At 40.7% G+C, this 23,224-nt stretch overlaps 1 protein-coding gene across 1 annotated transcript; it reads right to left on the bottom strand.

The window, feature by feature from the left end:
• Positions 1-599: 599 nt before the first annotated feature.
• On the bottom strand, positions 600-9,021 carry LOC308093596 (uncharacterized protein; the record flags this gene model as incomplete). Its single annotated transcript, XM_080439928.1, is given in 4 exon segments — positions 600-1,599; positions 1,602-2,825; positions 6,328-6,353; positions 7,307-9,021. Coding segments are annotated over 4 exon segments (3,432 nt in total). The 3' UTR covers positions 600-1,132.
• Between the last annotated feature and the right edge of the window lie 14,203 nt (positions 9,022-23,224).

Genomic DNA, 23,224 nt, shown 5'->3' on the forward strand with positions numbered 1-23,224 from the left:
GTGTATAGCTAAAATGCAAATGAGTGATGAAAATAAACTTATAAAAGAAGGGAAAAAAAACCGATATATATATATATATATATATATATATATATATATATATATATATATATATATATATATATATATATAGCGATAGCTAGCGATAAAATAGCGATAGCGATGTTTTTAACAGAGGACTCAAATTATGGATGAAAAAAAAGAAACTGCATTGAAAATGCTCAGATGTTGACTGAATTATTGTTATGATCATATTGCCTCTGTTTATATAGTTTCTGTATGTTCAATTCTGATTAGTGAAGTGTTGTAGCGACAATTCAAGATCACTCTATAATATTGCCAGATTGTGCAAATATGAAATCATTATTACCAAGTATAGCTGTCCCACTTTTATGTCCAATATAATTTAATATAATATCATTTAATGTGAAATCACCATACTATGGGGGGGGGGGGGGGGGGGGTGATAAAGGCGCTGGCCCTTGTTTGTTACATGAAGTAATGTCCCAGTCCACTTTACACTGACAACAATACAGAGACTAAAGTACAGTCATAAAATAATAATATAAACACAATACACATACAGGCATACACAAGCATTTATTCAACTAAAACTATTTATCATGTTGGTTACTTATTACATTAAATTTAATAATTTAAAATCAGTCAGGAATGTAAACTTAACTGTAGTGTTAATTGCGATCTGCCTTGAGAGAGAGATTATTTCTTCTGATTAAACATGAAAGAATAGATGATTGAATGATATTTCACATGGAATATGAAACCCATAAAATAATGATGACTTCATGATATATTAAAAGAAAACGGGTACCAAAAAATGTAAGAAAACCCAATTCACCCATAAAATAAATTGTATGAATAAAAGAGAAGAACAAAATAGTAAAAGACATTATTAACAAATTGTGTAATTTACTCAGTAGACAAATAAAATAAAGATATGGTTCAAGGAACAACACACAACACAATTGGTTTCTGAGGTCAAAGAAATAATTTGGTTGTTTTATTTACATCAACAGAACAGTTTTTGGAGGCTGAAAATGTTGACCTTAAAGAAACGAAAAATGAAGAAATGATTGTAGAGCCATTAATAGTTACCAACACAAAGTCTGGTCTACTTGAGGTCACACATCTCAGCAGTGGCTCCATCAGAAAGCCAAAACCCAGCATAGAGGGGCTGTGTGAATGTGGTCTGGACTCTGTGGAGGAGAGTCATGGTGTCAGAGACACTGTAGAGGGACAGAGTACCTGCACTGTGATCCAGGTACACTCCTACTCTGCAGGACACACAACCTGGGATTTTTGTTTCAATGTTTCTGTGTCTGTAAATATAACCTCCTGTCCAACACTGTAAACACCAAGATTTTTCATTGTGCCCGAATCCACTTTTAATACTTATCCCTGTTCTGCTGATATCTTTGTATGAGACTCCTATATAAACACTGGTTCCCCTCCACTTTACCTCCCAGTAACCACGTCCAGTCAGACCCTCTCTACTCAGAACTTGCCAGCATTCAGTGAATCTCTCTGGGTGATGAGGATATGATTGTTGTTGAATCATATTCACAACTTGTCTGTTCCGTTTAGACAGAGACGTGCATGTGCAGTGTTTGGATCCAGTGTCATTGGACATAAATAATGTAAGAACTCAGCTCTGGTCTTGGGCTCTGGTGGTATTGGCATTAAACCATGTGCTCTATTCACTGTCTGTGAGACATTTTTCAGCTTCTCTTTAAGAATGTGATCTAGTTTGTCCCTCATCATTGACAAAGCCATAGTTACATCTTCAAAGTATCCCAGAGAAAGGACATTTCTGCTGACTGGGTGTGTAGATTCACTGATTCTTGAGGGGCAGGTGTAACTATGCAGAAAATGGATGTGATCCTCTGTGTGTGAGAGCTGCTCCAGCTCAGCATGTCTTCTCCTCAGTTCAGTAACCTCATGCTCCACACGCTTCCTCTGTTCTTCAACACGACTAACTTGATGTTTTTCCTGGTCTCTGATCAGCTCCCTCACCTCAGATTGTTTTCTCTCAATGGAAGAGATGAGCTCAGTAAAGATGGTGTCACTGTCCTCCGCTGCTCTATCAGCACAGTGATTGATGGACTTCACCTCCTGGTGAAGCACCTTCACGTCTTTCTCTCTCTCCTGGATTTTCTGCTGGATGTTCTGCTGACTCGTGTCAAGCTCTTTTTGTCTCTCAGTCCTTTCTGCTGCAGCTGAGATGGTGTCGTGACCTTTGTGTTCTTCCATGCAGCACAGATAACAGATACACTGCTGATCAGTACGGCAGAAAACCTTTATCACTTCGTCGTGACGAGAGCAGATGTTATCCTTAAGCCCGGTGGAGGCTTTGACCAGCTTGTGTTTCTTAAAGGCAGGAGATTGATAGTGAGGCTGGAGGTGAGTGTCACAGTAAGAGACCAGGCACTGAAGACAAGTCTTCACAGCTTTCAGTTTTCTCCCAGTGCAGAAATCACAGGCCACATCTCCAGGCCCAGCATAGCAGAGATCAGGAGGAACAGCTTGGAGTCCTGTCTTCTTCAGGCTCTCCACCACCTCAGCCAATATGTTGTTTTTCTTCAGAACAGGTCTTGGGTTAAAGGTTTCCCTGCACTGCGGACAGCTGTAGAGTCCCTTCTGGTCATCCTGATCCCAGAAGCCTTTAATACAGCCCATACAGTAGCTGTGTCCACAGGGAACACTCACTGGATCCTTCATTAGATCCAGACAGATTGAACAGCAGAACTGTTCCTGGTCCAGTTGAACTCCTTGCTGTGCCATTTTACAACTGACTGTCTGACAGACTAACGAACAGACTGAATGCCGTTAAGTTTCATTTACTCAGAAATCACATGACATGGGAGGTTCTTCCTGGCTGCGTGTGTGTGTGTGTGTGTGTGTGTGTGTGTGTGTGTGTGTGTGTGTGTGTGTGTGTGTGTATGTGTGTGTGTGTGTGTGTGTGTGTGTGTGTGTGTGTGTGTGTTCGTGTAAGGTAGGAGGAGAAATACGAGTCAGTAATTTTTCACACAGGAACCTGTCCTGTCTCTCTCTTTCCCTCTCTCCGACCCCGCACTCCATGCTAAAGGTGATTAAAATGTATTAAGATATTGTTTTAATTGCTACTATTTTAAGTGTGACAGTTTCAGAGGAATATTTACTTTTCAGTTTAATCACAAGTTAACCTTTTCTGCTATTACTTCATTCTGCCTTAGATCACCACAAACCCTCCTTCACAAAGCACATCAAATTCACATTAACTCTATTTCACATTACAGTGTCCCAGCCCACTTTACAGTGATTAATAAAGAACGTACGCCAGCAGGTTATTTAAGTTCAGTCATAAGAAAATAATAACACAGAGCCTTTTGAGACCTGGCTTGGTGGAGCAGAGCAGGTCTGAAGATGAGTTAAAACAATATACAAATCCTTACGTTACCAAGATACGCCATCCCACGTGTTTCACAAAATGCTCTCCTAAGGGGATGTGGTTGCCTCCCCGCCACCCCATTACATTTTCCATTTGAATTAAGAGACACACTTCAGGTCTCCTGAAGGAGTGGCCACCCACATCACAGAGATACAGAAAATCATTTGAAGATGGCTAGTATTTGTTTCCTATCATATCGTCTTTGGTTAAAAATAACCAAAAATGTTCAAAATGTTCAAATGTTGTAGCAGACCTGGTGTACAATAATTAACCAGTTTCCACAGAATATCCTTCTTTGACCTTATGAACATCTTCACACAGCAGAGCGGAGCATCACACTGGTCCTAATGTGGGAATGTCTTTCTATCCACCCTTTTCTACAACACCCAGAGACCCCTTTGGTCTGTTTGGTGCTATTGATTATTATATCCACTAGGTGGCAATAAGAGTCAGTCTAACAGTGTATCACATCAGTAATGCAGTAGAATATATTACAGTTGAGGAGCTGAACAGGGTGTCCACAATGTTGGTTATTTTGGAGTATATTAAGGGTGAGCCATGTATTGTAGTATATTGTCACTTTCAGTAAAAACAACTTTCAAAGAGCTGTGTTTACAAGCAATATCATCCCCATGACCCAAAAGATTGTGTCAGCTGTTTAGATCCCATATCCCAGAGGGACGGGTGCATTGTGAATATGCTGCTTGGTTGAGGGCGCCAATGGCTCAGTAGCCTAGGATCAATACCATTTTCGGGTTTCTGATCCGGTCAGGCGGCCGGAACCCGCACAAGCCGGAACCACATCACCCCAAAATAATTGCGATCAAGGGCATTTTAATTTTAGGGCCTACCCAATAAAACCCTTGATGCGGCGTAGTTTAGCTTGTAGAAATAGTTTGTTTGGTATATCCATCCTTTATTCCAAGTGTCTGGCGAGACTAAACTAGTAGTTACACTCGATTTAGCATTTAAATGCTAACAGGGGGAACCAAAACAAAGCGGCACCGAAAAACCAGAACCCGCACACCCGGAACCAGAGTTTTTTTTCCACTTTTTTTTCCAGTAGGCGTGTCACTAGAGTCTAGTGACACACTCTTACACCTCTGTCGCAAAGATCAGTGAATCTACACAACCAGTCAGCAGTAATGTCCGTCCTCTGAGATACTTAAAGATGTGACTGTGGCTGTGTCAAAGATGAGGGATTAACTAGAGGACATTCTTAAGAGGAAGGGACAAACGTCTCAGAGATAGTGAATAGAGTGGATGTTTTACTGTCAACACCACCAGAACCCAAGACCAGAGCTGAGTTACAATATTCATGTCAAATCACACTGGATCCAAACACAACACACCAACGCCTGTGTCTGTCTCTGTCTAAAGGAAACATACAGTAACAAGGATAAGCAAACAACAATCATATCCTCATCACCCAGAGAGATTCACTGGATGTGTTCAGGTTCTGAGTAGAGGGTCTGACTGGACACTGTTACTGGGAGGTAGAGTGGAGTGAAGACATCGTTAATATAGCAGTCTCATATAAAGATATACTGTAAGTAGAACAGGGTCCAGAATCAGAGTAGATTTGGATACAATTATAAATCTTGGTCTTTACAGTGTTGTAATGAATATTATGTTTACAGACACAGAGACATTTGTACAAAAATCCCAGGTCTTGTGTCATCCAGAGTAGGAGTGTACCTTGATCACAGTGCAGGTACTCTGTCCTTCCACACAGAGTCCAGACCACATTCACCCACACCCTCTATGCTGGATTTTTTGCAAAACGTTAGGGTTCACAATTTGCAGCTGATGAGTTGTTTGACCTCAAATAGATCAGATCACACACACACACACACGCACGCACGCACGCACGCACGCACGCACGCACGCACGCACGCACGCACGCACGCACGCACGCACACACACACACACACACACACACACACACACACACACACACACACACGATGAATGATAACATGATAGTTAATCTGACCATCCTGGTTACAAAGACCTTTGAGAAACTGATAAAACATATGCAAACTTTTATGGAAACTTTCAGTTTCAGAGTAAGTTTCCATAAAGGGCCGGGCACTGTGTACTGTACAACAGTGGTTCCCAAACTGGGGAACACACATACAGTCAGTCTAACATTGTGTCACATCAGTAATGCAGTCACAGTGTACATGAACTTCATTAAGTACAATTAGAGGCAGCTGGACTGGCAGTGAGTGAGACGACATCCTGAATGCTTCAGGGGGCCCAGTAAACTTTTTATTCTCTCTGTTTGTGTCCAAAATGTTGGTTCTTTTGGAGTATATTAAAGGTGCACCACGCACTGTAGAATTTTGCTGCTTTCACTAGTAACTTTTAAATAATAATCTACTAAACCAAAATGCTAAATACATATGATCCACACTAATGAAAAAGACTAATCTCTTATTTTGTATTATTTAAAGTATATTAGCAGTGTCCCAGTCCACTTACAACGTAAGACAGCAGGTTAAAGTACAGTTATACAATAATAATATGAACATACAGTCATACACAAACATTTATTCAACTATAGTATTTATGATGTTGTTTACTATTTACTGCATTCATTTGAATGGACTTGTTTATTGCCAGGTCTATGAATTCAAAGTACAGAAATTTTTAATTTAATTTAATTATTAATTCAGGGAGCTTACTGACCATACTCCAGATGCTTAGTTCTGCACTACAAAGCTATAGTAACAGGTTAATGAATGGACTAATAGATTGATTCATGATTGATCAATTAATGATTGAATACCTACACAATAAGGTTATTGTAATACTAAGGATATTGTCCTGTCCTCATAGTTGATGTCCTATCCTGCAAATAGTGTCAGTGGTACAGAAAGTGGTTCCTGCTCTTTCCCTTCTGATGGCAGAGCACAAACATGTAATACACGGTTCATTATGAGTTATGGTTACATGTTTAAAATGTATAGTTATGATAGAGCAATACATGGGAGATTTCATGACATACAGTATCAGTGCACTATCAATGTAATCTTCTTTGATCCATCTCTGTTACAACGATAATATGACTTCAATTTACTCTATTCGTCTGTAGAATAAATGTGTCCTTTGAGAAACTGATCGAACAGGAACATCTGGTAGGGCCTGGCACAAACACTCATGCCAAGCTGTTTGTTAATTGTGTATGTGTGTGTTCATTCAGATATAAAAAGTAGGTGTGGCTTAGGAGTTGCAGGAGTGTTTTGCCATGATTAAATTCTTGTTCATGATCACCAAAAGGCCCCTATAGGCCCCGAGGACAGTACATTTACACAATCAGATAAAGTGTATTGTAAGGCTCTTGTCCAAAATGCAATATGAAATTCAATATTCTTCGCACTCAGGGAAAAAAGGCTATATTTTTAATTATTACCGGTATACAATATTTTACACTACAGTCTCCAAGTCCACTTGACACTGAGCGCAATGAAGAAAATAAGACAGAAGGTTAAAGTACAGCCATAAAATAATAATAATAAAACACAAACATTTATTCAATAGTATTTATTATGTTGGTCACTTTTTGTATTACATTAAATTGAATATAATCATTTAATTTCAAAATGTCTGTGAATTAATTTGCTATTGTTTATTCACATACTTGTTTTTATGAATATCATTGAATGTTATTTCATATGGAATGTCAAAGAAACAAGAAAATGGTATGAAAAACCCCAAACATTCCTCCATGAGATAATTTGTAGGCCTACTATATGAATGCAAGATAACAAAATAGATTATTAACAAATTATACAAAATATTTTCTATGGACAAAATAAACATGATTTGAGAGACAAACAAAGTCAGATCTACTTGAGGTGACACAACTCAGCATTGCTTTCAGCAGCAGTCCAAAATCCAGCATAGAGGGTCGTGGGGAATGTGGTCTTGAATCCGGGAAGGAGAGTCATGGTGTCAGACTCGATGCTGTAGAAGGACAGAGTACCTGCGCTGTGATCCAGGTACACTCCTACTCTGGAGGACACAGGAAATGTGGGTGTACATACTTTGCTGTTGTGTCTGAGACTACAACCTCCTGCCTGACACTGTAAAGAATAAGATTGATCATCATTCATTCCAAATCCACTTTCCTTATGGGTCCCTGTTCTGCTGATATCTTTTCTTGCGACTGCTATATCAACCTTGTTTCCACTCCACTCTACCTCCCAGTAACAGCGCCCAGTCAGACCCTGTACACTCAGAACCTGATAGCAGTCAGTGAATCTCTCTGGGCGTTGATTGTTCATCCTTGTTACTTTTCTGTTTCCTTTAGACAGAGACAGGCGTTCATGTGCTGTGTTTGGATCCAGTGTAATTGGACATGAATATTGTAAGAACTCAGCTCTGGTCTTGGGTTCTGGTAATGTCTGCAAAAGTTTTTTTTTCCTATGTTTTGCCGATGGTTTCCCAGATTGGGGTTCTGGTGGTGTCGACGGTAAAACATCCACTCTATTCACTGTCTCTGAGACATTTGTCCCTTCCTCTTTAAGAATGTCCTCTAGTTTGTCCCTCATCTTTGACACAGTCACAGTCACATCTTCAAAGTGACAGACACTGCTGATGACTGGGTGTGTAGATTCACTGATCTTTGAGAGGGAGGTGTAACTCTGTAGAAAATTGATGTGATCCTCTGTGTGTGAGATTTGCTCCAGCTCAGCATGTCTTCTACTCAGTTCAGTAACCTCATGCTCCACACTCTTCCTCTGTTCTTCAACACGACTCACTTCATGTTTCTGCTGGTCTCTGATCAGCTCCCTCACCCCAGATCGTTTTCTCTCAATGGAAGATATGAGCTCAGTAAAGATGGTGTCATTGTCCTCCACTGCTATATCAGCACATTGATTGATGGACTTTACCTCCTGGTGAAGCACCTTGACGTCTTTCTCTCTCTCTTGGATTCTCTGCTGGATGTTCTGCCGACTCGTATCAAGCTCTTTCTGTCTCTCAGTCCTTTCTGCTGCAGCTGAAACCGTATCATGACCTTTGTGTTCTTCCATGCAGCACAGATAACAGATACACTGCTGATCAGTACGGCAGAAAATCTTCTTCACCTCATCGTGACGAGAGCAGATGTTCTCCTGAAGCTTGGTGGAGGCTTTGACCAGCTTGTGATTCTTAAAGGCAGGAGATTCATAGTGAGGCTGGAGGTGAGTGTCACAGTAAGAGACCAGACACTGAAGACAAGTCTTCACAGCTTTCAGTTTTCCCCCAGTGCAGACATCACAGACCACATCTTCAGGTTCAGCATGACAGTGATCAGGAGAAACAGCTTGGAGTCCTGTTTTCTTCAGGCTCTCCACCACCTCAGCCAACATGTTGTTTTTCTTTAGAACAGGTCTTGGGTTAAAAGTTTCCCTACACTGCGGACAGCTATAAAGTCCCTTCTGCTCATCCTGATCCCAGAAGCCTTTAATACAGCCCATACAGTAGCTGTGTCCACAGGGAATACTCACTGGATCCTTTAGTAGATCCAGACAGATAGAACAGCAGAACTGTTCCTGGTCCAGTTGAACTCCTTGCTGTGCCATCTTACAACTGACTGTCTGACAGACTGAGAAACAGACTGAGTGCAGTGTGGTTTCATATACTCAGAAATCACATGACATGGGAGGTTCTTCCTGGCTCTCTGTGTGTGTGTGTGTGTGTGTGTGTGTGTGTGTGTGTGTGTGTGTGTGTGTGTGTGTGTGTGTGTGTGTGTGTGTGTGTGTGTGTGTGTGTGTGTGTGTGTGTGTGTGTGTGTACGGTAGGAGGAGAAATATGAGTCAGTACTTTTCCACTTGTGTTGAATACATCAAATAAACTAAGCAGGTTAAAGTTCAGTCATAAAATAATAATACAAACACACACACAAAGAGTCTCCTTTGTGTATCCTACTGGAGCCGCTGCCTACCGGTCCGCTGGTAATCAAATTATTGGCTTAGGAATGCGAAATATCCATGAATTCAAGTCTCCATGGGGTGACTAGTCGATTTTTTTGGGGGGGGGGTGAACTAAACGCAACTCTCTTTCTCTCTCTGCCCCCTCACTCCATGCTAAAGGTGATCAAATGTATTTAGTTATTGTTTTAATTGCTACTATTTTAATTGTGACAGTTTCAGAGGAATATTTACATGTCGGTTTATTAAGTCAACTTCTCTGCCTTGATAATTATAAACCCTTCACAAAGCACATCAAATTTACAGACTGAATGCAGTTCAGTTTCATTTACTCAGAAATCACCGTCATTGGAGGTTCTTCCTGGCTGTGTGTGTGTGTGTGTGTGTGTGTGTGTGTGTGTGTGTGTGTGTGTGTGTGTGTGTGTGTGTGTGTGTGTGCGCGCTTTGAATTAATCAAATAAACAATAAAAAAAACCCTGATCAATATTTAATGACAAGATACACTGGAACTTGTCCTGTCTCTCGCTTTCTCTCTCTCTCTCTCTCTCTCTCTCTCTCTCTCTCTGACCCCTCACTCCATGCTAAAACATTATGATATGGTTTTAATTGCTAATATTAACTAAAAGTTTCAGAGGAATATTTACTTTTCAGTGTATTCACAAGTCTCAAAGAGTAAGTAAGACGTAATTTAGTATTTACCCATATCCTACCTGGGTCACAGACCCCCCCCCCCCCCTAGTGGTGTAAAGTAACTAAGTACATTTACTCTACAATCTACATTGCAGTATTGATACTTTTAATCTAAGGATTAGAGTACTTTTTTCCAACCCCCCCCTCCCCCCCATTCAGAATTTCCATAGACGTTAATATCGCGTCATATAAGAACTGTGTTAAAAATAAAAATAAATGACCTCGGCGGTTTGACTCGTATGGATATGAGGGATCAACTAACGGCAAGAAAACTATAATGTTAACGCCACCAATTAATTAATATTTCCGCCAGAAAAAGACTGTATCAAATATGAGTGACTGACTATCATAAACGATATAGAGCCACCTTCATGACAATATCGCCGGGACAGTTTGTGTATTTTTGGAACACAACTCTTATATGAGACGATTCTATAAGATGACCATAGAGTTTTAATATTATATCTAGAGAGCGCACGGCCCCGCCCCCACCAGTTCATTTAAATGAAAGTTGTTCACAAGCGCATGAAGCACCCGAAACTACCTCTACTTTTTTGGCTTTCAATTTTGGAGCCTATAGAGCAGGCGCACTAGCGTTTCAGACGATAGAAGCATGCGCAGTAGCGTTTAAATGCGGATGTCCTGCAATCCTAGATTTGACCACCAGGCGACGGCAACTTCACTGTTCATAGAGGTCCGGGGAACATAGGTATGACCCAAGCCCCCAGAACCCAGTGGTTTCATTGAAGCCAATTGAACATGCTGGCCATTCATGGTAGTGCAGGCGCGTGCAGGCCTGGGGCTTCAACACATGAACGCGAAAACGGTTTCGACCAATGGGCTCGACTCACGAGCATGCGCATGAGCTTGCGCACGGGGCTGCACGCTTCTGTGACGCAAAACGCGTCACTGTGACGCAAAACGCGTCACAGAAGTGACGCGTTTGGAGCCCCAAATAGGCCTCGCCCACCAAATTTCCAACCCGGAAGAAGCGTTCAAATAGGCACATGCGCTGGGTGAGCAACTCAATGCAAGTGGATGGGAGGAGAATTCGGGTGCCCTCTCTATTATTTTTAACTCTATGGTATGACCCCCTTGAAGATGACCCAATAATAGAGAAAAACTTCCGTGATCCGCAGGATGAGCGAGTGATGTCAGGGCTTCGGTAGCCTACTGGTAATATTCTATTCAACTGGGATCCCCCTGTATTTGTCAAAATACTTCCAAAATGTTAATGAAGTCCACGATCATAACACCAGAGGCAGCTCCACGAACCATGTTCAACCCAGATTTGGCTCAACAAAGGGAATGAACTCGTTCTCATGCTATTCATCAAAAATGTGGAATGCCCTACCAAAAGGAGTAAAGTAGTGTAAAACCCTACTCACTTTCAAAACTGCCCTAAAGATACACCTTCAGGAGGCTGCAATTCGAAAATGGCCCCTGTCTAAGTCTTAACCTACCCCCCCCCCTTTTCTTTTTCTTCTCTTGTACATTTTTTTTTTCACTCTTCATACCTGTAAGCTGATTGTATGACATTCTGTATAGTAGTGTGTATATCTGTCTGTCTCTTATTATGTCATCATGATTTGTGTGCATGGGGATCTCATCTTAAACAAGCTAAGTGCTTAATGAGTCTTCCAGTTTAGTAGACCTTCTATTGTGAATTTGTACTTCCATGTACTGATGTTCTCATGTCTTACTAAATAAAGTACATCAATCAATCACTCAATCAAAACTCATGCCAAACTGTTAGTTGACTGTGTATGTGTGTGTTCATTCAGATATAAGAAGGTGTGGCTTGGGAGTTGCACGAATGCTTTGCCACAATCAAATTCTTTTTCATGACCACTCCATTGTAAGGCTCTTAAATGCAAAAGCAATATGAAATTCTTTCTTTTTTATCTTATAGTATTTTACACTACAGTCTCCAATTCCACTTGACACTGAACGCAAGACAGCAGGTTAAAGTAGCCTACAGCCACGACATAACAATAATAAAACACAAACATATTTATTCAACTAATGGTATTTATTATGTTGGTTAAATTGAATAGAATAATTTAATTCCAACATGCCTGTGAATTAATTTGCAATGTTTATCCACATAAGAAAAAAAATATTCATTTTATTTATTATATTTATCTAATACTGTATGAATGCAAGAGAACAAAAATTGTAAAACAGATTATAAACAAATTATACAATGTATTTTCACTGGACAAAATAAACATGTGATTTGATTGAGTAGCTTATTGTGGAGTCATGAGAGACAAATAAAGTCAGATCTACTTGAGGTCACACAACTCAGCAGTGCTTTCAACAGCAGGCCAAAGTCCAGGATAGAGTGTGTGGGTGAATGCAGTCTGGACTCTGTGGAGGAGAGTCATGGTGTCAGAGACGCTGTAGAAGGAAAGAGTACCTGCACTGTGATCCAGGTACACTCCTACTCTGGAGGACACACAACCTGGGATATGAGTACTAATGTCTCTGTGTGTGAAGACATAATATCCATTATATCCATAACACTGTAAAGACCAAGATTTATCATTCCGTCCAAATCCACTTTCATTCTGGGTCGCTGTTCTACTGATATCTTTATATGCGACTGCTATATCAACCTTGTTTCCACTCCACTCTACCTCCCAGTAACAGCATCCAGTCAGACCCTCTCTACTCAGAACCTGATAGCAGTCAGTGAATCTCTCTGGGCGTTGATTGTTCATCCTTGTTACTTTTCTGTTTCCTTTGGACAGAGACAGGCGTTCATGTGCTGTGTTTGGATCCAGTGTGATTGGACATGAATATTGTAACTCAGTTCTGGTCTTGGGTTCTGATGGTGTTGACCGCAAGCCATGTGTTGCTTTCTCTTTAAGAATGTCCTTAAGTTTGTCCCTCATCTTTGACACAGCCACAGCCACATCTTCAAAGTATCTCAGAAGATGGACATTACTGCTGACTGGGTTTGTAGATTCACGATCCTTGGGAGGGGGGTGTAACTCTGTAGAAAATGGATCTGAGCCTCTATGTGTGAGAGCTGCCCCAGCTCAGCATGTCTCCCTGCTGTGCCATTTTACAAGCAGACTGACAGACTGACTGAGTTAAGTTAGGTTTCGTTTACTCAGAAATCACATGACATAGGAAGTTCTTCCTGTGTGTGTGTGTGTTTATAGAAGGAGTGTATTTACACAGGTTGGAATTCATTGGTTGGAAATATATTCACCCTGTTGAAATATGAGTAAGTCATTTTCTTATTGCGTTGAAATGATCAAAACTCATCCTGTCTCTCTCTCCTCTCTCTCTCTCTCTCTCTCTCTCTCTCTCTCTCTCTCTCTCTCTCTCTCTCTCACTTTCTCTCACTTTCTCTCTCTCTCTCTCTCTCTCTCTCTCTCTCTCTCTCTCTCTCTCTCTCTCTCTCTCTCTCTCTCTCTCTCTCTCTGCCCCTTCACTCCATGCTAAAGGTGATTCAAATAGTTATTGCTTTAATTGCTACTATTTTAATTGTGACAGTTTCAGAGGAATATTTGCGTTTCATCTAATATTTATTTACGTTTATTATGTCAACTTCTCTGCCTTTAGATCATCATAAACCCTCCTTCACAAATTCAGACACTCTAGAGTCTATTTTACACTAGTGTCTCAGTCCACTTTACAATGACAGCAATAAAGAACGTGAGACAGCAGGTTAAAGTTCAGTCATAAAAGAATAATAAAAAATACATTACTCATACAGTCAGTCACGCACAAACATGTATTCAACAAAAGCCTTTTCAGACCTGGCTTGGTGGAGCAGACCCAGCTCTGAAGGTGAGTTAAAAATAAGGTCTTTAAGTTCCCAACATACGCCATCCCTAGCCTACCCATTACTGTAGTTACGAAAGGTTACACAAAATGGTCTCCTAAGCAAGGGGTCATGGTTTAACAGACCTGGTGTGCAATAAATAATCAGTTTCCACAGAAGTCCACCTTATGAATATCTTTACACAGCAGAGAGGAGCGTCACACAGGTCCTAATGTCTTTCTATCAATGCTTTTCTTCAAAGAGACACCCAAAGACCCCTTTTGAGATCAGAAAAGTTAAACTGCTGTTTGGTGATCATTAGAACCACTAGGTGGCAATAAGTCCAACAGCCTAACAGTGTATCACATCAGATTCCTGAAGTAGCCTACATTAGAACAGAGGCAGCTGCACAGGGTGGGAGGGGGAGGAAACCCTGAATGATTGGGGGCCCAGAGCTGGACCAGAGCCCTATGATACAGTACCAGGATAAAATAATCCCATCCACATACATTTACCTACTTTTTCTCTCTCTTTGTATCCAAAATGTAGGTTATTTCTACAAAACGTCTTTCAAAGAGCTGTGTTTACAAGCGACATTGTTCCCATAATCCGGAGGGATGTGTCGGCTATTTAGAGCCCATAACCCAGAGGGACGTTAAATAACTGCTAGGCCATAAGTTGAGCACTGAGCAGTATTATTTTAGGACATGTTTATACTACTTATTGGGGGCAAATCCTGATCTGTATACAGCTAAAGTGATTTAAAAAAGAAAAAACAGTAAAGAAAAAGAAGGGTAAAACCATTATTGAAAATGCTCATACTCATACCAATACTCGTGAAAAAATTGTATCAGCAGTTTACCCTTAATTTTTATGTGTCAGTTTAACTATAATATCACGATATTATCAGGCAGCCCAGGAGCACAGTTGTCAGGGGCAAAATATTTCTAGCCCTACCCACAGCTACACACACACGCACCTACGCACACGAACAGGCAGTGTGGTTTTGGGTGGTAAGCCACTGGTAGCCTGGGCAGCATACCTTTTCGGGTCTATGATCCGGTCGGGAGCGGAAGTAACCCTACGTCACCAGGCGCGTCATCAGGCGGCCGGATGGGCAGATCCGGAAAGACTTCACCCCAAAATAGGTCTGTCCTAATAAAATCCTTGATGCGGTGTAGTCGGACAATCGGACAATCTGGGACCACATGGACCACGGACCATGTATTTCTCTCTTTGACACTGTGTGTGGAGTGCGAGCTGTCATGACAGATGATCAAGCTGTCATGTGCTGCTCTCTAGTGGCGGATTTGTGCGCCGTCTTTAAAAAAATCTCTCTGATAATATATTTTCATGAAAATTTACAAAATATAAAAATAAAAAACACGAAAATTGCTGGCACTGGGGAGTACTTTATGAAAATACTCTGGCAGTCATGTGTGTAGCCTACTTACAAAGAGTTTATGTTGGTCAATATACAGATTACTGTAATAAACTGCAATAAGACATATTGTAAGTCAAACCAGTTGTTTTAAATAAAGATCCAAAACACAAACAACACACATCACATGTTCTTTTTATCAATTATTTTAATTGCTAAAATATCATTTTAATGTTTACATTTTAAACAGCGATAATCATTCCTTACATAAATAAAGTTCATCTGTACATTGTAAGGTTTGGTGGTTGTGTTACATACATGTTCCAGATGGGATCGCTCGCTACAGTATGTTTACATGCAAAACATACTGAAAGTACAGGAAGATGAATTCAGGCTATAGAGCTATAGCTATAGAGTAGTAACTGGTTAATTAATGGACCAATACATTGATTCATAATTGATCGATTCGTGATTGAACGCCTACTGTATGTTATTGTAATATTCAGGATATTGTTGAAATTCCATAACGTTATTGTAATACTGAAGATCCTGACCTGTCCTCATAGTTGATGTTCTACCCTGCAAATAGTGTCAGTGGTACAGGATTGGACAGGATATCATTTAGTAATATTCATACACCAGACAGATACCGCTGCCCTGCAAGCCAAAGAACAGCACATACCTGAGAAGGGGAAAATATCTGGAAAACAGCTAGGGAATTAGCTCTCTGGCTTTACTATGATATAGTTATAATATTGCATGTTACAGTATGTGTAATTATTTTTGTCATTATGATGACTACACTTCCCTACCAAGCCACAGAGCAGAAACTACCTGAGAGAAGTGTGTTATAAGTGTGTCCTCCTTCACTGGCAAAGATGTTGTTGGTACAGAAGTAGATACTATATCATTTATTAACTTTTATGGATGTAACTTCGCTGATATAAGGTGGTAAAACACTTGTCATGGCCTTTGGACTTTAAAACACACAGAAAGTGGTTCCTGCTCATTACCTTCTGGAGGGCAGAGCGCAACCATGCAATGCATGGTTCCTTATGAGTTATGGTTACATGTTTAACATGGTGAAATGTATAGTTATGATAGAGCAATACATGGGAGATTTCATGACATACTACTATCAGTGTACTACCAATGTAATCTTTGATACATCTGTTATAATGATGATATGAATACATTTGACTCTATTTGTCTTTAGAAGCTGTTTCCCTGAAATATGAAAAGAACATTAATGAAAGCCATTAGAAACATGACATAGTGATATACCTGTAATGGTTAAAAAAAACTGAAAAAACTAAAAGTTACAATATCCAGATTAAATGGTAGCGCTAACTTTTACAACAAAGGAAGATTGTGGCTCCTGAACTGGTATCATACCCATGATGCATTGCACGAACAGCCCGAGCCAAGCGATGCCAACCTATGTTAATGTATAATGTAAAATGTTTGTGTTTTAGGCATTACATTAGAGATGGTTACAGTAAGTTTAGTTATACGCTTAAGAATTGATGCATTTAGACATTAGGTTACACATGGTTTACGTTTATGTATAAGGTTAAAATTGGTAAAGTTTAGGCATTGTGTTAGAGATGGTAAAGTTTAGCTTCAAGGTGTTTAGGCATTAGGTTACAGATAGTTAAGCTTAGGTATAAAGTAAAAAATTGCTCCTCTTGGGACCGGTGAGCCCTGCGGAGGTTGTAGCAGTCAGCCAAGCGCACCATGAGGACTCCACTCCCCTCCCTGTAGGGCTTGTATTCCAGAAGGTGGATCATGAAGGACCTCATCACCCCAGCAATGGACTCTTTGTGCCACTGCGGTCAGGCCAAAGCATACACAGCAACAAAGCCAACTCAGAGACTCCGAAAGGGTTTCATTTTTCCCCTCGACCTATCATAGCTCTGAACAAGGACTCAGCTGTCTTTAACCTGTAATTACCAGCTCGCCAACAGAGCACTTTGTTTTTGACAATATCTTTTACAAATCTCTTTGCACAAATTAAATTAAATGTAAATTTGTTTGGATTGTATATGGCTCAGAATTGTTATAGTTCACCACAAAGAATTCACTGCTATGTGCACTATGTATGTATATGCTTTGGTCGTTCTTCTGCTGCATGAATGTACATTCTGTATATCTTTGGTTGTTCATTTATTCATCTATTTATATGAATATATTTCTGCAATATTTAGATAGGTCCTACCTCAGTAACCCAGGGAAGGTGCAATTGCAAATTCTAAATGATATGCTAGTCTATGGTTATTCTCTAACACCAATCTGTCTATATTGATGCTATATTTGCACTCTTATCAGGTTACTTAAATATTTTACATTTTATTACTTATTATTACTTAGCACCGTACAAGTATTATGACTTTTGTAATTTACCTTGTATTATACTGTGTATGTTGGACAATATTAGTACAGTTGCGGAGTCTGCCACACCAACATTTCACTGGACATAAGACAAAATCTTTGAATCGTGAATCTTAACAAATGTTTTTAGGCATTAGGTTATACACGGTTAAGTTTAGGTATGGTTTGATGTGGTTACGGTCAGGTGAAGGATCTGGGAGGGTGATTAGCCAGTGGAATTACATCACCAGAAACTCCCACATTCAAGCTTGTATAAATGTGGTACCTTCCAGTTCAGGAGCCACAACCATAAAGGAAACAGTTCAGGAAACATGTGCATTAACATTTTCCAGAGAAAAACAAGTCTGCATTCAACATACTTTATCCCCTTCAATTAGCTACATTATTTTGGGAGTCAACAGCATAATTTTCAGAATGACTGAATACTGAATAAAGAATAACGAATATAGAATAACGAATATAAGAATCAAAATAAGTTTAGTGCAGTAAAGGAAATGCATTTCTTGGCTAGTAAATTTGTGTCAGTCCTCATTAACACGTGAGAATACATGAATGGGATCCAATGAGAGTTAGCATGGAGGTGCTAACATGTTGGCACCGCCAGGCTGCGCCTCATTACACCCAAGTTACAATTGCTACTAATATTATTCAAAATTTGAACATAACAGATGATAATTAACGATCATAAACCCTTAAGGCCAGATAAAGTACACAGTCAGATAAAGTGCATCGTAAGGATCTTTAAACCTTACCATCATACAATACATTTTGTTATCGTGTAGCTACTGAGGAAGGCAGAAGTCAAAAGGTTTGGCTGGACACGACATGGACATCACGTTGTTTTAAAATATGTATTAATAAACAAAACAAAGAAGGATGAATATTTGAAGAGGTGCTATTAATATAATATTATGAATGTCATAAAACATCTATTTAATTTAATTGGAGTCTTTGCTCAGTAACACAGCATCAGGGTGAACTAATAGGAGATTATTTGGTGGGGGAGCACATTGGTTCTTAAACTTCCAAAATTCACATACTGTACAAATGATTCTAAGATTAGGAAATCATAGCGGAAAGATACAACTAATCATGTTCCTGGTTGGTTGATGAGGTCTTCCCCAAAATACATTTCCACCATATGAGCAACTACAGCACCAGGGTTCAGGGTTTGATTTCCCTCCCTCTGGTTGACTGTACAGTGTTATGGTCAGTGGGGATATGATTTATTCCTGCTTCAGGTTAGACTTAAATACTGTATGCATTTCTGTTTGGGAAATGATGTTCGAAATTAACCATTAATTAAACATGTAACAAAAATGGCATTGTGTTGTGTTGTGTTGTGTTGTGTTGTGTTGTAGCCTACTGGTGTATTGCATAGTGTTGTGTTGTGTTGCATTGCACTGTGTTGTGATTGTGTTGTGTGGTGTTCTGTTGCATTGCATAGTTGTGTTGCATTGCATTGTGTAGTTTTGTGTTGCATTGCATTGCATTGTGTCGTGTCGTGTCGTGTCGTGTCGTGTCGTGTCGTGTCGTGTCGTGTCGTGTCGTGTCGTGTCGTGTATTGGCTTGAATTGTGTAGTTTTGTGTTGCGTTGTATTATTGTATTGTGTTGTGTTGTGTTGCATTGTATAGTGTATTGCATTGCATTGTGTAGTTTAACTTTTGTGTTGTTGTGTTGTCTTGCGTTGCATTGTGTAGTGTAATTGCACTGTGTAGTTTTATGTTGTGTTGTGTTGCATTGTGTTGTGTTGCATTGTGTAGTGTTTGTGAAGTGCAGCAGGGTGAATGGCTACAGCAGAACAGATGAGATAACATTGGTTGTTGATAATAGTATGTTTTCAGAATAGAGAGTTGGAGTGAATGTCTAGTACACATCATCTTCTACAGGGTTTTGTCTTGTATTCAAATGACTGTCAGACTTATCATGAAGAGAGGTATGTGCTTAAGTGTGCAGATAATTGTAATAGTCATCATTTTTGCACTGTGAGGAACAGTCATGGACCAGTGGTAGGATAATCTGTCAGTCGGTGTAAACGGTCTTTCCTACAATTGAATGTTTCTATAACCAAAGAGATATTCATTGATTTTCGCAGGAGACCTATTACTCTTCTTTCCTTTTCCTCCTCTGTCTTTATCCTGGAAGATAGGGCAATACCTTTAGATAGGGCAAGTGGTTAAAGAGGCTACTTGTTTTAATGTTGACAAGTCTCTGCTGAAAGTGTTTTATACATTGTGTAACTTAAACGACCTTTGCCACCTGTACCAGGTCAGAGCCACACAGGTCGTGTTCATGGCCTCCCAGCAGCGTTTAAACACAGTGAGTTTTGTTTGCTCCCCTCAATGTGGAGTTTTTACCACCCTATAGAGGTGACACTAACACGTATATGAGGTTATTACTGCCCGCACAGAGTACAAAACACTGATGTTGGCCTACAAAGCAACCAAAGGTATGGCACCCCCATATCTTCAAAGCCTGATCCAACCCTAAAACCCCTCTCGCTCGCTCAGATCAGCTAACACAGGGAAGCTGTCAGAACCTGACACCTAAAACATCCGGGACAACGCTCCACGCGTCACAGACTCTTCTCCCTTCTGGCTCCCGCACTGTGGAACAGTCTCCATTGCAGTTAGAACGGCAGACTCACTCCGAATCTTCCGCCATAATCTGAAGACTCACCTCTTCAGACTCCACTTTAGCCCGTAACACTTGCCGTAGCACTTGCCCTAGCCTTGACGACCATGCAGTCTTATGCAAAGGTTAAAATGTAATTTAGACAGAATGCCAGGTTCACTTGTTGACCTGGCATCCTATAGTTTGTATAGTTTCAATACAAATATTATACATTATTTGACATTATAATGTTCAGACTGATGATAGATTACTGAGGCACTACACTGTCTCTCTGCATTTGATGTGTTTACCTTGCTTTCTGTAAATCGCTGGCATTCAATGTGTTAAGAGCGTCTGCTAAATGCCTAAATTGTATTTCTTTAACAAAATGGGCCTGTGAGATTCTGTGGATGAGATAAATGTGCTCTCCATTTCTCTTTCTCCCTTGCTGCTTCTTCTGATGGTTTTGGTGGCAATGACGCCGCTATCTGTGTACTATGTGTTTAGTGTGTATGTATGTGTATAATGCACATATATATATTGTATGGATTGCATTTTTTTAATGTTTAATACTGTTGCATGCCAAATTGTCCCTCTGGGATATTAAAGCTTTACCATACTCTACTGTAACAGACACACGCACGCACGCACGCACGCACGCACGCACGCACGCACGCACGCACGCACGCACGCACGCACGCACACACACACACACACACACACACACACACACACACACACACACACACACACAGATGGACAAACAGCTGCTCACTGTGTGTACAGTAGTGTGTGTGTGTGTGTGTGTGTGTGTGTGTGTGTGTGTGTGTGTGTGTGTGTGTATGTGTATGTGTATGTGTGTGTGTGTGTGTGTGTGTGTGTGTGTGTGCGTATGCGTGTGCGTGTGCGTGTGTGTGTGTGTGTGTGTGTGTGTATTAGACAGCTCCTTGGGTCATTTCTAATTGAGTGATTAATTGCATGTGACTAAGTCAATTATTCATTCAATTAGGGTCCTTCTGTTTGGCTGGAGACACAGACACACACTTCAGTTTGGATGGAGCATCTCACACTCGCACTCTGTGTGTGTGTGTGTGTGTGTGTGTGTGTGTGTGTGTGTGTGTGTGTGTGTGTGTGTGTGTGTGTGTGTGTGTGTGTGTGTGTGTGTGCGTGTGCGTGCGTGCGTGTGTGTGTGTGCAAACTCGTGTGCCTATATGTGCACATACAGGCATTGAAGTGTGTATGATTAATATGAACTAATCAAACTGACCCTTTTGACCTGAGCTTCTAGAGACCAGCCATGTTTCACTGCTTCCTGATGTAAACGCAACAAAAGGAGATGATTTTCTTTTCCACGGAAAGAATCAAACAAACATTGCTTGTGTAACGCTGACACCTGCAGGACAGATGTTGAACAACAAAGATCACGACTCCAATACACCCACAGAGGAACCACTGACTCATTATACCTGCCGTTATCAGGTGATGGAAGAGAGTCCTACTCTCTCTCTCTCTCTCTCTCGCTCTCTCTCTCTCTCTGTCTCTCTCTTCTCTCTCTCTCTCTCTCTCTCGCTCTCCACTCCCCATCTCGCCCCCTCTCTCCCTCTCCCTCTCTCTCTCTCTCTCTCTCTCTCTCCCTCCTCACCTCTATCCCCCTGCCCCCTCTCTCGCCCCGCCCCCCCTCTCTCTCTCTCTCTCTCTCTCTCCCTCCTCACCTCTATCCCCCTGCCCCCTCTCTCGCCCCGCCCCCCCCCCCCTCTCTCTCTCTCTCTCTCTCTCTCTCTCTCTCTCTCTCTCTCTCTCTCTCTCTCTCTCTCTCTCTCTCCTCCCTCTCTCTCTCAGGGTTGTGCTTCTGCAGGTAGCTAATGAGCCACTTGGTGCAGTTCCCTCCATGTAAACAAGAAGAAAAGAAGAAGAGATCTACGGTTGTTGCTTTTGTCCTCTCAGCTTGAACGGCTATGTGACGTTTACATGTTTATTTGTTAACCAAATTAACGTCGATGTCCCTGTTATGGGCACATTTTTCAAAATGATCATATCAGTTTCAAGAATATTGAAAATGACAGATCTACAAACTCCCGACACGTCATGACGCGACACATTATGAGCTTGTAGATCAGCTATTCCAGCTGTTTGTCATCCGGCGCAGTATATAGGGCTTAGGTGGTTAAATGGGTGTCATATGTTTAGCATTTACTGTCAGTCCTGTGTTTAATGGTTTAAAATGGGATGTGTTCACATGTAACTGTAACAGTGTATGAGTCCTGTAATTTATTGCATTTGTACGGTATTTTACTTGGTGAATAAAGTGGTTTTGATGACCCTTGTTGAAGCCTGTTTTAAAAATTCAATTGGACAATTAAAAAAAGAAATGCTACATCAATTTGCGATAGTTGTTTTCCCATGTGTTTTGAAGATACACATGTTTTTGTTCAATAAAAGCATTCATAATTCCTTATTAACTATTTGATAAGAGCTATTGTTGTTTAAAGGGTTCCACAGTCACATTCCACCATTTTCCCTCCTCTTCCTGTTTCCCAGCAGAGTTCCACAATCCTCCAACAGTTGAACACAGTTCATCTTCTGGAAGGCATCCCATAATATGTCTCTCCTAGCAACATTTCCGCCAAGCAGCACACGGCCAAACTGGCAACTCTCTGAACCAGCCTGGCAACGCGCTCTTTCATCACCTGTCTTGTTGTTTTGTTCATTTGTTCATTCCCCGCGTGTCCCCGATGATATTCTCCAAAAAAAGAAAAAGCCAACTAGGCAACGGGCTTTCGCATCATTGTTCCATTCCTTCTGCAAGATCTTCCATATATTTCAGAAAAAAACAAAAAAAAACAAAAAACATCCCCAAGATTTCATCATTATTCTCCCACCAAAACCATCCAACCGCGATCTTTCCGTCACTGGTTCACTGTTTTGTGAAAACAACCAAACCCCCACAAACCTGCCACCCTTGTCCCCCAGTGCTGGTGCCACTACCACCCGGGTGGTG

The sequence above is a fragment of the Gymnoscopelus braueri genome (assembly GCF_963280865.1).
Source record: "Gymnoscopelus braueri genome assembly, chromosome: 10".
Lineage (NCBI taxonomy): Eukaryota > Metazoa > Chordata > Actinopteri > Myctophiformes > Myctophidae > Gymnoscopelus > Gymnoscopelus braueri.